General features: G+C 40.5%; 1 protein-coding gene across 2 annotated transcripts in view; it reads right to left on the reverse strand.

The window, feature by feature from the left end:
* YARS1 (tyrosyl-tRNA synthetase 1) overlaps positions 1–13,525 on the reverse strand; it is a 30,616-nt gene that overhangs the window by 10,447 nt on the left and 6,644 nt on the right. For both annotated transcript variants that reach the window (XM_061148470.1, XM_061148471.1), the window contains exons 4-6: positions 8,025–8,154; positions 5,365–5,445; positions 311–403 (exon numbers count right to left, since the gene is read on the reverse strand). In XM_061148470.1, the coding sequence (XP_061004453.1) occupies positions 311–403; positions 5,365–5,445; positions 8,025–8,154 (304 nt within the window). The remainder of the gene's footprint in view (positions 1–310; positions 404–5,364; positions 5,446–8,024; positions 8,155–13,525) is intronic.

The raw sequence follows: 13,525 nt of genomic DNA on the forward strand, positions 1-13,525 counted from the left end.
AAATATGTTACTTGGTGAAATGCAACTGCAGCCTTCTCATTAATAAGGCTGAACTTTGTCATAGTTGTATGGCTGAAGAAACTACTTTTGCCTGTACTTCTTATTAGCAGTAAAACTTAAAAATTATAATTGGATCCCATCAGAACTGCTTCAGTGCTCAAGAACCACTGGAATTAACTTGATAACTTAAGATTCCTTATAGCTGGAATATTTGTACATCTTAGTCAGCCAGGTTACTTTTCTTTCTAGTCCTCAATTTCTTCATCTTTTGCTAAAGATTTCTCAACTCAAGTCAGAGCTTGTAACCTACCTCTTCTGAAGAGCTCATTTTGCTGCCAGTTAAACCTGGAACCATAGGATTCATCAGATGGACTCGTTTTGAGTAACCAAGTGCAGGGAGGTACTAGGTGTTAGAAAGAAACACACAAAAGCAGATGTTAGTATAAATTCCCCAATCTCATCTAACCTGGACTGTCACTTAACAGTTTGATATATGCCTTCCAATCTTTTTTCTACTGAATATATAACTTTTCAATGGTGATCATAATATGAACAAAGCTTTTTGTCCCTACTGTCTATTAGTATTACATCATGAACCTATTGGACTTACTCTACACACCATAAACAACTCTATTAGATAGCAACCAGTGTAGGGCTACAAATCTGGAGAGTAGGGAAGCTAGGTGACCCCATACCCACCCTGGCTTTCTCCTTGAGGGCATTTTTGTTTTCAAACTGAGTGCTGAGAAAAAGAGACCAAGCAGAGAGCAGCAGTCTTAACTAAGCAGAGGAGACAGAGGATGTAAGGAGGCTAAGGATTTGGAAAGGGTTCCAGAGTGAAGAGGCCCTCCAAAAATCCCAAAGTGCTCCAATGCTTTCCTTTTTTAAAAGTTTTATTTATTTATTTTTGACTCTAGTGGGTCTTCGCTGCTGCATGCAGGCTTTCTCTAGGTGCAACAAGTGGTGGCTATTTTTTGCTATGACACAAGGGGTTCTCACTGTGGTGGTTTCTCTTGTTGTGTAGCACAAGCTCTAGGTACATGGGCTTCAGTAGTTGCAGTGCATGGGCTCAGGGGTTGTGGCACTCAGACTTAGTTGCTCCATGGCATGTGGAAGCTTCCTGGACCAGGGATCAAACCAGTGTCCCTTGCGTTGCAAGACAGATTCTTAACCACTGGACCACCAGGGAAGCCCCTCCACTGCTTTCTTAATTGAATCACAACTGTGCCAGAATTTGGAGAGACATAGGGAAGCGCAGCAGGGAACAGGCTCTGATAGGTTGGAGACTTGAGCAAATTTTAGGGGCTGCACAGTGCTGGTGAGGCAGAAGTTGAAGTTTAGGTTCAATCAAAGCACAGAGGGCTTTGTGAATACCCTGAGATTTCATTTAAGTTTGAGACTCCAGAAAGGCCACATCCTAAGATAAGGTTTACCTCATAGGAGTAACAGCAAACTGAAATAGACCTATTCTACAAAGCCTAAAATCCACCCTTGACGTGATCAAGGTGATGAGTCAGTAATTTAATAGCCTACAGAAAACACAGCACTCTGTATACATAATCCAGAGCAACCACAGCATATTTATGGTGTCCCTGATACAATAAAAAGGTACAAGAAATGGGAGGCAGAAAATTTAAAGGGACTGACAGACAAGAGGAAACAGTCAATAAAAGCAGACACGGAAACAATCCAGATACTAGAATAAGCAGATCATGATGTCAGAATAACTATAATTGGTGTGTTAAAAGAAATAAAGGAAAAGATGAATGAAATGGGTAAAAGATGGAGAAATATAAAAGAGAACTGGCTTTTTTTTTTAATAAAAAAAAAAAAACCAAAAACAAATGGAAATTTTAAAATGGTACAGTATAAAACTGGATGGATTTAACAAAAGACAGGATTAATGAACATGGAAGAAAAGTCAACAGATAATATCCAACTAAAACACAGAGGAACAAAGAAGGGGATACAAGTTCAGAGTTCGATCTCTCGACAGAAAACCAAGGTCCCGCATGCCCCGGGGCATAACTACTGAGCCCGCCTGCCACAACAAAGATCCACATGTTTAAACGAAGACCCAATGTGCGTGTGTGCAGGCTCAGTCACTTCAGTCATGTTCAACTCTTTGCAACGCTATGGACTGTAGCCTGCCAGGTCCTCCCTCAGTCCATGGGGTTCTCCAGGCAAGAGTACTGAAGTGGGCTGCCATGCCCTCCTCCAGGGAAACTTCCTGACCCAGGGATCGAACCTGCGTCTTCTGTACTACAGGCAGATTCTTTACTGCTGAGCCACCAGGGAAGCCCATAAGACCCAATACAGCCAAGTAAATTAATATTCTTGAAAAAACCTACCAAACAAACAAACAAAAAAAGACAGTTAAAAAAAAACGAGAGAGATGTTCTCAGATAAAAAGAAAGCTGTAAGAACTCCTTACTGAGAGAACTGCATTGCAGACACAAAATACAAAGGAGTCTTCAGGCCGAAGGAAACTGATCTCAGATGGAAGCACAAAACCGAAAGAAGGAATTAATAGTATCAGAAAGGGTGGTGGTGGCTGTTCAGTCACCAAGTCATGTCTGACTTTCGAGACCCCAAGGACCGTAGCCCATCATGCTCCCCTGTTCATGGGACTTCCCAGGCAAGAATACTGAAGAGGGTTGCCATTTCCTTCTCCAGGGGATCTCCCTGACCCAGGGATCAAACCCGTGTCTCCTGCATTGGCAGGTGGGTTCTTTACCTGGCTAAGCCACCAGGGAAGCCCATCAGGAAGGGTAAGTGGTGGTAAATATACATGAAAATTGACTGTTTAGAAAACCATTATAAATAGGTCTTTGGGATTTAAAATATATGTAAAACTAAAATATATGGCAATAGCACAAAGGGCAGGAGGGTGTTAAATAAGGTAAAACTGTTGTAGGTTCTTGCATTGTTGGGAAGTGGTAAATACATCTAACTATAATGAATTACAAGGACATGTAATCTCTAGGACAGGGCTGGGCAAAACTTTTCTGTAAAAGGTCAGATAGTAAATATTTTAGGCTTGCTGGGCGATATATAGTCTCTATTGCATATCTTTTTTCATTTTTTTTACAACCCTTAAAAAAAAATACAAAAACCATTCTTAGAGCTTCTAAGTCATACAAAAACAGGCCATCAGCTCTATCTCTGTTAGAATAATAAAAGGTTTGATTAAAAAGTAAGCCACCTATACTTCATAAAATATACATATATATAAAGAAAAAAAATAAAGTCAAGGAGAAAAAAATATTCTTAGAGAAAATATATTTGAATACATATACACACACACACCCACACATATATATCTATTTTTTACGTGGCTGACTTCTAACAATATGCTAGTTTATTTTGTGTGTGTGTGTGTGTATATGCATGCTATGCTGTGCTAAGCCACTTCAGTCGTGTCCGACTCTTTGTGACTCCATGGCCTGTAGCCCGCCAGGCTCCTCTGTCCATGGGATTCTCCAGGCAAGAATACTGGAGTGGGCTGCCATGCCCTCCTCCAGGGGACCTTCTCTCTCTCTATATATGTGTGTATGTATATACAATTTCTTTACATGGATAAGACTTCTTGCTGTTTCTATGCTAAGTGTCTTGCATACTTACATGTACTAGTTGCTATAACACTGCTTTGTTTTGTATTTTGTTACAATTAAAATCCTTTTTTCTTCTTTAAAAAAAAATTTAAGAGATAATATGGAACAGAAAATACCTCAATAATAGTAAAAACCTTACATTGTCAACATTTCCCCATTTATTAAATATATCCAAAAACCATTAAAAAATATTCTATAGGGACTTCCTTGGTGGTCCAGTGGCTGAGACAGTGCACTCCCAATTCAGGAGACCCAGGTTCAATCCCTACTCAGGGAACTAGACGCTGCAGCTCAGACCCAGTGCAGTCGAATAAATAAATAAATAAAATATTTTAAAAAATGTTATATTATATCCCACTGGAGGATTTATCTTAATGTATTCAACTAATCCCTTGCCACTGAATACTAATTTATTTCTAAGTTGTGCTCTAAATTGTGGTGTGTGCTCAGTCGGTGTCCGACTCTTTCCAACCTCATGGACATGGGCTCCAGAGAAGGCCGCCAAGCTCCTCTGTCCATGGAATTGTCCAGGCAAGAATACTGGAGTGGGCTTTAAATTGATAACATGATAAATACTTCCATACAGAACTCAAGTTGCACTTTTATTTTTTTAATTAAAAACATTTTAGAATTCTGGCCACTCAGCATGGCTTGCAGGATCTCAGTTCCCCAACCAGGGATTAAACCTGGGCCCCAGCAGTGGAAGTGCCAAATCCTAACAACCAGGGAACTCCCAAGCTACACATTCTCCCCTCTCCCCACTCCAACCAAGTTGCATTTTAAAAATTATTTCCTGAGGACCCATTTGTGTAATTATTATTAGGAAAAAGTGTAGAAACATTTTAGAGGCATCAAATCACCCATCAGGAATTTACATTTTCACTGGCAGTATTTTCTCTACTCCCTTGCCAACATGAGGTTTTGAAAAGCTTTCAAAAATACCAACCACTTCTCAAAAGCCCTTTTCAACTTATTCAAGTTATTTCCCAGAAAAGAACTATTAGGGGTTTGTGCTGATTTCCTCTTCTAAACCCTGTTAACCTCATTTCAGAGAGGAGTGGTTTATGTAAGATCCAGAGAAATATGGACCAAATGCTCTGGGAAAGAACAGAAGTTCTATCTGGTGGTGCCTTTCCCTGGAAACTGAGCTATTAGGCAAGAAGCAAAAAAAAAAGGGGGGGGGGCGGGGTGGTGGGAATAAAAGAAGAAGAAGAAAATCCACCAGGTCTGAGGGCAGCTTCTTGGTGGCAGCAAGAGTACAGGCTTTTTAGTCAGACAGATCTGAATGCTCGTTCCTGCTCAGTCACTGACTGTGTGATACTGGACAGCTTTTTTATTCTCTACGCTCAGTTTTCTTATCTGCAAAACAAGGAGAATAATATCTACCGTACCATATGACTGCTGGGACTGGCACATTCAAGAAACTCTAATGCGGACTTCTCTGGTGTTCCAGTGGTTAAGAATCTGCCTTCCAATGCGGCAGGTGTGGGTTTGATCCCTGACTGGGGAACCAAGATCCCACAGGCTGCAGGGCAAATAAGCCTGTGAGATGCAACCACTGAGCCCACGTGCCATAACTAGAGAGCCCACATGCTCTGGAGCCTGCACACTGCAATGAAGATCCCACAGGCTACAACTAAGCCCCAACCCAGATAAAAACATAAAACAAAATAAAGAGAAACAAAGAAAGAAACTCCAATGTATACCTCTGCGATGCAAAAGAAAAAAAGACAAGAAAGAGGACACTAACCTTCTCTGCAAAGGTGAAAATCTTTCTCTGATCAACACCTCCAAACTGGGCATCCACTTTCAAATACTCTTCATCCAAGGCCTGTGGGAAGAAACACACAAGCATGAACTTCTACTGTATTTCTTCCAAATGGGTATAAGAAACCAGAAACTTTTGAAAACCATTAGAATTTTCAAAAAGTAAACCAGGAAGCAAATAAGCAGCACTCAGTCTTCCTGTTGGCTTCAAGAGCTGGACACACATTTGCTGAGTGCCTTCTGTGAACTGCACTCCATGTGGATATTATAGGATAAAAAAATAAGAAGAGTCTCTGCTCTCAGGAAGCTCACGATCCGGTAGGGAAGGAAAGGGAAGGAAAAAGACAAATTATACTCACATCAAAGGTACCCAATTAATGAGGTAGCCTGCAACAAGTGTCAAATAACTGGCAGTAAGAAGCAAGTGCTGTGAGAGCTCAGAAAAAAGGGGCAAGACTAAATTAGTAAACAAACAGTTTCTATCACTTGTTACATGCCAGGCCTAGTGCCAACCCTGTGGATGTGAATCATACCCAGACCCAGATTCTGCCTTCATGAAGTCAATTAACTAGCTGAGAAGAAAGACACATAAACAGGTCATTTCAATACAGCATTCCAAGGGCTAACTTACACGTTCATTTAAGGAACATGCTAACACTAAGAAAGAAATTATTTTCTCTATCTGCTCAGCCTGGTGGCGGTGAAGGCTTCCTAGAATCAGACTGTGGGCTGAGACGGGTTCTGAAGAACATATAGATGTTTTTCACCATGGAGAGGAAACAGACTGTGAGAAGGCTCAGACGTGTGAGATGTTTAGGGAAACTATGACTGAGTCAGTCTGCAAACTCCAAGGGGTGTGGGAAGTGGTGAGTGATGACGTTAGACAAGTTGGTCAGGACACTGAGTGTCATGTGAGGGTACCTAGCCTCATCCTGGCCACTGAATGATTTTAAGGAGGGAAGAACCACAATTCACATAACTGCAGAAAAACCACACCACTGAGACAGCAGAGTATAGAGCTGTGGCCTGAGGGTTGGAGACAAAGACAACAGCGAGAAAGCTGCTGTGAGAGTCCAGGTAAGAAATAACAATGAATGACGTTGGTGAGGGGGCTTCCCTTGGGGCTCAGCTGGTAAAGAATCCACCTGCAGTGCGGGAGACCCGGGTTCAATCCCTGGGTTGGGAAGATCCCCTGGAGAAGGGAAAGGCTATCCACTTCATTATTCTGATCTGGAGAATTCCATGGACTGTATAGTCCATGGAGTTGCAAAGAGTCAGACACGACTGAGTGACTTTTACTTTCACTTTCAGGGGATGTAGAAGAAGAGTGAATTTAAGAGATTTTTAAGTAGGATTAAGAAAATTTAGTATCTGATTGGACGCGGGGGAAAAAGAAAGGAGAGGAAGAGAAAGGTAAGCAAGCAGTTAGGCGCAGAACAGCACTAACAGAAGTTTCGGTGAGGGTGAGTATGTTCCACACCTGTGGTGTTCAACGCGTCAGCCTCCAGCCACATGTGGTTTGTGAGCAACCTGAAATACAGTCAGTAGGACTGGAAAACTAAAATTTTAATTACTTCGGTAGCCACATATGACTATGACAAGAGGCTACCATAATGGACTGAATTAGATATAGAGTTCCCGAGTTCAGATCTAGAGTTCCTGACCAAGAGAAGACTTGATTTTCTTTTCTTTCAAGTTAAAAAAAAAAAATTATTTATTTTTAAAATTTTAATGTATTTCATTAAAATTTAGTTGATTTCCAATGTATATTAGTTTCTGCCATATAGCAAAGTGATTCAGTTTTACATATATATACATATATTCTTTCTCAGATTCTTTTCCATTATAGTTTATTATAAGATATTGAATATAGTTCCCTGGGCTATGGAGGAGGACCTTGTTTATTTTATATACAGCAGTGTGTAAGACTTTATCAAACATTAGAGAAATATACAAGGGAAAAGAAAAGTCTATCGACATTTTCATCCCATCTTCCTGAGTTAATAACCAGTATCAATAGCTTGGTTTGAATTTTCCCATGCTTTCTCCATGCTCATACAAAAATGCACACACATGAAATATGATGTGTTTGTTTTGCTTAATGGGAAATAGGATCATGCCTAAAATTTATTTTCACTCATCACTCTAAAGACAGGCAGCGTGGCTCAGATGCTAAAGTGTCTACCTGCAATGCAGGAGACCCGGGTTTGATCCCTGGGTCGGGAAGATCCCCTGGAGAAGGAAATGGCAACCCACTCCAGTACTCTTTGCCTGGAAAATTCCATGGACTGAGGAGCCTGGTAGGCTACAGTCTATGGTGTCGCAAAGAGTTGGACACGACTGAGGGACTTCACTCCCTCACTCAATCACATCACTCTGAAATTAATGTTCTTCAATTAAGGGATCATGATTACTATAAAGAAGCTATGTGAGATGAGCAGCATTTTAAAGGACAGAGAGGTAGGCGAAGAAGTCAAAGAGTGGTCCAGAAGTCTGGAGGAGGGGCTGTAGGGGGAAGGAAGGCCTCCCGCAAGGTGAAGGAACAGCCAGGACACTGGGCTAACGGGCTGAGAGAGAGGTTTGTGACTAGTAGTCAGAATCAGAGCAGAGAAGGTCATAGGTGACTCCATCCCTCCCACGTACCTGCAGCCCCGGGTACAGCAGGCCACTCAGCAGAGGGTGCTCTACCTGCTTCACCACCTCAGCTCCAGCTTTTTTGGCATCGTGCTGTGTGACCACAGAAGAAAGGCGGTAGACATCCAGCGTGTACTCTCTGAGAGGAGACAAGAGGAGACAGCTCTAAGACGGGGCCCAGGTCTCAATGCAACCCTAAAAGTGTGTTGTTAATTCACATCTTAAGACATTCAGAAAGAATCAGTTCAGTTCAGTCGCTCAGTTGTGTCCAACTCTTTGCAACCCCGTGGACTGCAGCCAGGCTTCCCTGTCCTTCAACAACTCCCGGAGCTTGCTCAAACTCAAGTCCATTGAGTCGGTGATGCCATCCAACCATCTCTGCCTGCTGGTTTCTAAATGTAAGCAGTCCATCCACTCCTGAAAATACTACTTAATTTTTATATTTTTCCTTTTTAAAGATGGATTTAAATTAATCTTTAATCTTTCTCTTTGTTTAACTCCTAAAATAGGGCTTCTCCGCCATTCCCCTCTACTCTCTTCTTCTGGATGCCTATTAAATAAACGCCAGAATTTCTCAAGTCTCGATATGTCTTTATTTTAACTTAAATACATGTAAGGAATAATGAACAATATTATGACTAAATTACCCATCACTCAGTTTAAGAAAAGGGACCTAGGGAATTCCTTGGTGGTCCAGTGGTTAAGACCCCACACTTCCACTGCAGAGGGTTTGGGTTTGATCCCTGGTTGGGGAACTTAGATCCCGCATGTATAGCAAAAAAAAAAAAAAAAAAAGACTTAATTACTTCTAAGGCTCCTGTGCACTCCTCCACAATCCTACTTCTTCCTTCTCCAGAGTAACCATTAGCTTGAACTTTTGTATTTCTGTCCTGTTTTATAGTCTGTTTGTATCTCTAAACAATGTGCTATAAATATTCTTATATACGTATCCTGGTACATATGTGCAAGTTCCTTTATATATGCTTAGGAGTAGAATTTCTGTAAGACAAGGGATTTGCATCTTGAACTTCAGTTCAAGATAATGTCAAACTATTTTCCAAAGAGGCTTTTCATCAATTTTATTACTTAATATTCTCATTATTTAAAGTTTTGCCATTAAAAAATTACTTATTTCTGGTTGCAATGGGTCTTCGTTGCTGCGTGTGGGCTTTCTCTAGTGGAGCATGGGCTGCTCACTGCAGTGGTTTTTCTTGTTGCGGCTTGAGGGCTCTAGGGTGCTTGGGTTTCAGTACTCAGGGCTCAAGGGCCCTAGAGTGTGCAAGCTCAGTAGTTATGGTACACAGGCTTAGATGCCCTGAGGCATGTGGAATCTTCCTGGACCAGGGATCAAGCTCATGTCCCCTGCATTGGCAGCTGGACACTTAACCACTGGAGTACCAGGGAAGCCCAATTTTTGACAACTGGTTTTGCAGTTTTTGACATATAATACTCCTTTGCCACTTATATATGTTATAAATATCTTCTCCTAGTGGGTGGCTTGTCTTTTTATCTTACTTTTGATACAGTGAAGGTTTCGACTGTAGTAAAGGTGAATCCATCAATCTTTTCCTGTGATTTATTTTTGGTATGTCTTGTTTAATTTTCCCTGACCCACAATTAGAGGACAGTCGTCTTATATGTTGTCTTTTAAATGTTTATAGTTTGGCCTTAACAGTTAAATCTTTAACCCACTTGGAACGAAGGGATCATTTTTTTCCCGATATGGATAACCAAAAATCTCTGCATCACTTTTTTCTTAAAAAGTTTATTCTTGCTCTGCTGACCTATACTGCCAGCTCTGTCATATATATCAACTTAACATATTTGTGATGATCTATTTCTGAACTGTTTCAGTTGTTCGTTTGTTCTGTTCCAGTTGTTTATCCTATCTACATGCTATATAAATGACAAAGGACTTGGCATCTAGAAAACACAAGGAACTTTATAAAAAAAAGTGAAAAAATGGGCCAAGACACTTGCATAGACACTTGATTGACAGAAAAGGAAATACAAATGGCCAAGAAAAACTTGAAGATAATTTTTTTCAATAAATATTTTCAGATATTTTGCCCTTACACTTGAATGGTCGTTTGTGTAGGTACAGATTTTTCGGTTGCAAATTCCTTTCCTTCAGAATTTTAAAGGCTCTGTTTCATCCCCTTTCAGTTTTCATTGTTCCTTTGGGGAAATGCAGAACCATTATGATTGCTGTTATTTTGTATGTGACTTTTGTCCCTTTAGAAATTTGCATATACTTTTTTGTTCCCAGTGCTTTAAAATTTCAAAATAATGCACTTCAGCATAGGTTTACTTTCATTCATTGTGTTAGGCACTCAATGAGCCCTTTCAGTCTGGAAACTCATGTCCTTTAATTGTCCTTACATTATTTCATCATCAACTTCCTTTCCTCTGACTCTTTTTTTTTTCTTTTTTTTCCTCTGACTCTTTTTATTGCTTTTCTGGAACACTTTCTACTCAAATATTATGCCTCTTGGCCTAGTACTCTAGTTTTATCTTTTCCTTTTTTCCCACTGTGGTCTGTGAGGCCACAAAAACTACAATTCAAGTAGTTTCCTCAGGTACATGTAGTCTTCAATAAAAGTCTTCTTTTACTGAAAAGATGATTTTATCACCTTTTACAGATTTTAAGACATATTTATTTAAATATTTAGCATCTCTGAAACCTAGATGACTATTAAAAATTAAGGCATGTTATAGATTAATTAGCAGTATTTAAAAAAACATCTTAGATTAAGTGAAATACAAATCTCTTTGTACTCCCACCTTCACTTGGTTTCCGGTCACTGAGTATTCTCAATTAAGTTGTCAACTGATTTATTTGAAAACTTGTGTTCGTTGCTCAGCTGTATCTGACTCTTTGTGACCCCACGGACTGACTGTCCATGGAATTCTCCAAGCAAGAATACCAGAGTGGGGGCTCCCCAGGTGGCACTAGTGGTAAAGGACCTGCCCGCTAAAGCAGGAGACGTAAGAGACTTGCGTTCAATCCCTGGGTTGGGAAGATCCCCTGGAGAAGGGAATGGCAACCCACTCCAGTATTCTTGCCTGGGAAATCCCATGGACGGAGGAGCCTGGCAGGCTATAGTCCATGCGGTCGCAAACAGTCGAACACGACTGAAGTGACTTTACACACACACATGCATGCATGCCTACTGTTAGCAGATTAAATTGTGATTAAAAAAAAAAGAAACTGGCGTGGGTAGCCATTCTCTTCTCCAGGGGAGCTTCCCAGGGATTGAACCCGGGTCTCCTGCCTTGCAGGCAGATTCTTTACTGTCTGAGTCACTAGGGAAGCCGATATCTGAACTTTGGAAGGCTTAAAAATAGCATTAAAAAAAACATTTTTCAGCAGGAAGGCTGATCAGAGTACCTAGTCTGCCAGATTGCTGGAAACAAAAGTTCTTATCCACAACTTAATCACGCTTAAAGCTTTTCTGTCCATCTCTGAGCTGCATTCTAGGTGGATTTCCTGGTACAGGCAGACCTCATTTTACTGCACTTCACTTTATTGTGCCTCACAGATTCTGTGTTTGTTAAAAATTGAAGGGTTTCTTCTGTGGAAACGTTTCTGCGCAAGTCTATCAGTGCCATTTTTCCAACAGTGTTTGTTCATGTCATGTCTGTGCTGCATTTTGGTTAACTCTTGCAATATTTCAAACTTCTTCTGTATTGTCATACATGATCTTTCACGTTATAGGCATACCTTGGGGATACCGTGGGTTCAGTTCCAGATGACCACAAGGAAATAAATATTGCAATAAAGTAAGTCACATAATGTTTTGGTTCCCTAGTGCATATTCAAGTTACATTTATACTATGTTGCATTCTATTAAGTGTGCAATAGCATTATGCCTAAAAACTGTACATACCTGAAAAATAAAACGTACACGCCTTAGTAAATACATGCTGAAAAATGCTAACCATCATCTGAGCCTTCATCAAACTATAATTTTTTTGCAATAGTAACATCAATAGGGATTTTGCTAACTTCACACTTCATGAGGTTTAAGAGAAAAGAAGCCATAACATTAAAGTGCAAGGTGAAGAAGCAGGTGCTGATACAGAAGCTGCAGCAAGTCATCCAGAAGATCTAGATAATATAATTAATGAAGGTGGCTCCATCAAACAACAGGTTTTCAGTGTAGAAGAAACACCTTATACTGGAAGAAGCCATCTAGGACTTTCAGAGCTAGAGAAAAGTCAGTGACAGACTGCAAAGCTTCAAGGACAAGCTGACTGTCTTGTTAGGGGGAATACAGCTAGCAACTTTACGCTGAAGCTAATGCTCATTCATCATTTCAAAAATCCAAGGCTCTTAAGAATTATGTTAAATCTATTCTTCCTGTGTTCTATAAATGGAACAACAAAACCTGGATGAAAGCACATCTGTTTACAACATGGTTTACTGAATATTTTAAGCCCACACCATCCTTATAGCAGAAAGCAAAGAGGAACTAAAGAGTTTCTTGATGAAGGTGAAAGAGGAGAGTGAAAAAGCTGGCTTAAAACTCAACATTCAAAAAACCAAGATCATGGCATCCGGTCCCACCACTTCATGGCAAATGGGAAAACAATGACAAACTTTATTTTCCTGGGCTCCAAAATCACTGCAGATGGTGACTGCAGCCATGAAATTAAAAGACGCTTGCTCCTTGGAAGGAAAGCTATGGCAAACCTAGACAGCATATTAAAAAGCACAGACACTAGTTTGTAGACAAAGGTCTGTATGGTGGTCAAAACTATGGTTTTTCCAATAGTCATGTATGGATATGAGAGTTGGACCATAAAGAAGGCTGAGTGCTGAAGAATTGAGGCTTTTGAACTGTAGTGTTGGAGAACACTCTTGAGAGTCCCTTGGACTATAAGGAGATCAAACCAGTCAAGCCTAGAGGAAATCAGTCCTGAATACTCCCTGGAAGGACTGATGCTGAAGCTGAAGCTCCATTCTTTGGCCACCTGATGTGAAGAACTGACTCACTGGAAAAGACCCTGACACTGGGAGAGACTGAGGCAAGAGGAGAAGGGGATGACAGAGGATGAGATGGTTGGATGGTAGGATGGTATCACCGACTCAATGAACATGAGTTTGAACAAGCTCTGGGAGATGGTGAAGGCCAGGGAAGCCTGGCATGCTGCAGTCTGTGGGGTCACAAAGAGTGGGACACAACTGAGCAACTGAACAACAACTCAGAAAAAGATTCTTCTCAAAACATTACTGCTCACTGACAATTCATCTGGTCACCCAAGAGCTCTGATGGAGGTGTACAATGAGACTGACGTTATTTTCACACCTGCTAACACAATATCCATTCTGCAGCCTGTGGCTCAAACAGTAATTTCAACATTAAAGTCTCATAATTTTAGAAATACAACAAAATTTGTCATTCATGGGAAGTAGGCAAAATATCAACATTACAAGAATTTGGAAGAAATTGCTTTCAATTTGCACAGGTGGAAGTGAAGGGTTCAAAACTTTAGTGAAGGAAGTA

Source organism: Dama dama, chromosome 8 (assembly GCF_033118175.1).
Source record: "Dama dama isolate Ldn47 chromosome 8, ASM3311817v1, whole genome shotgun sequence".
NCBI lineage: Eukaryota > Metazoa > Chordata > Mammalia > Artiodactyla > Cervidae > Dama > Dama dama.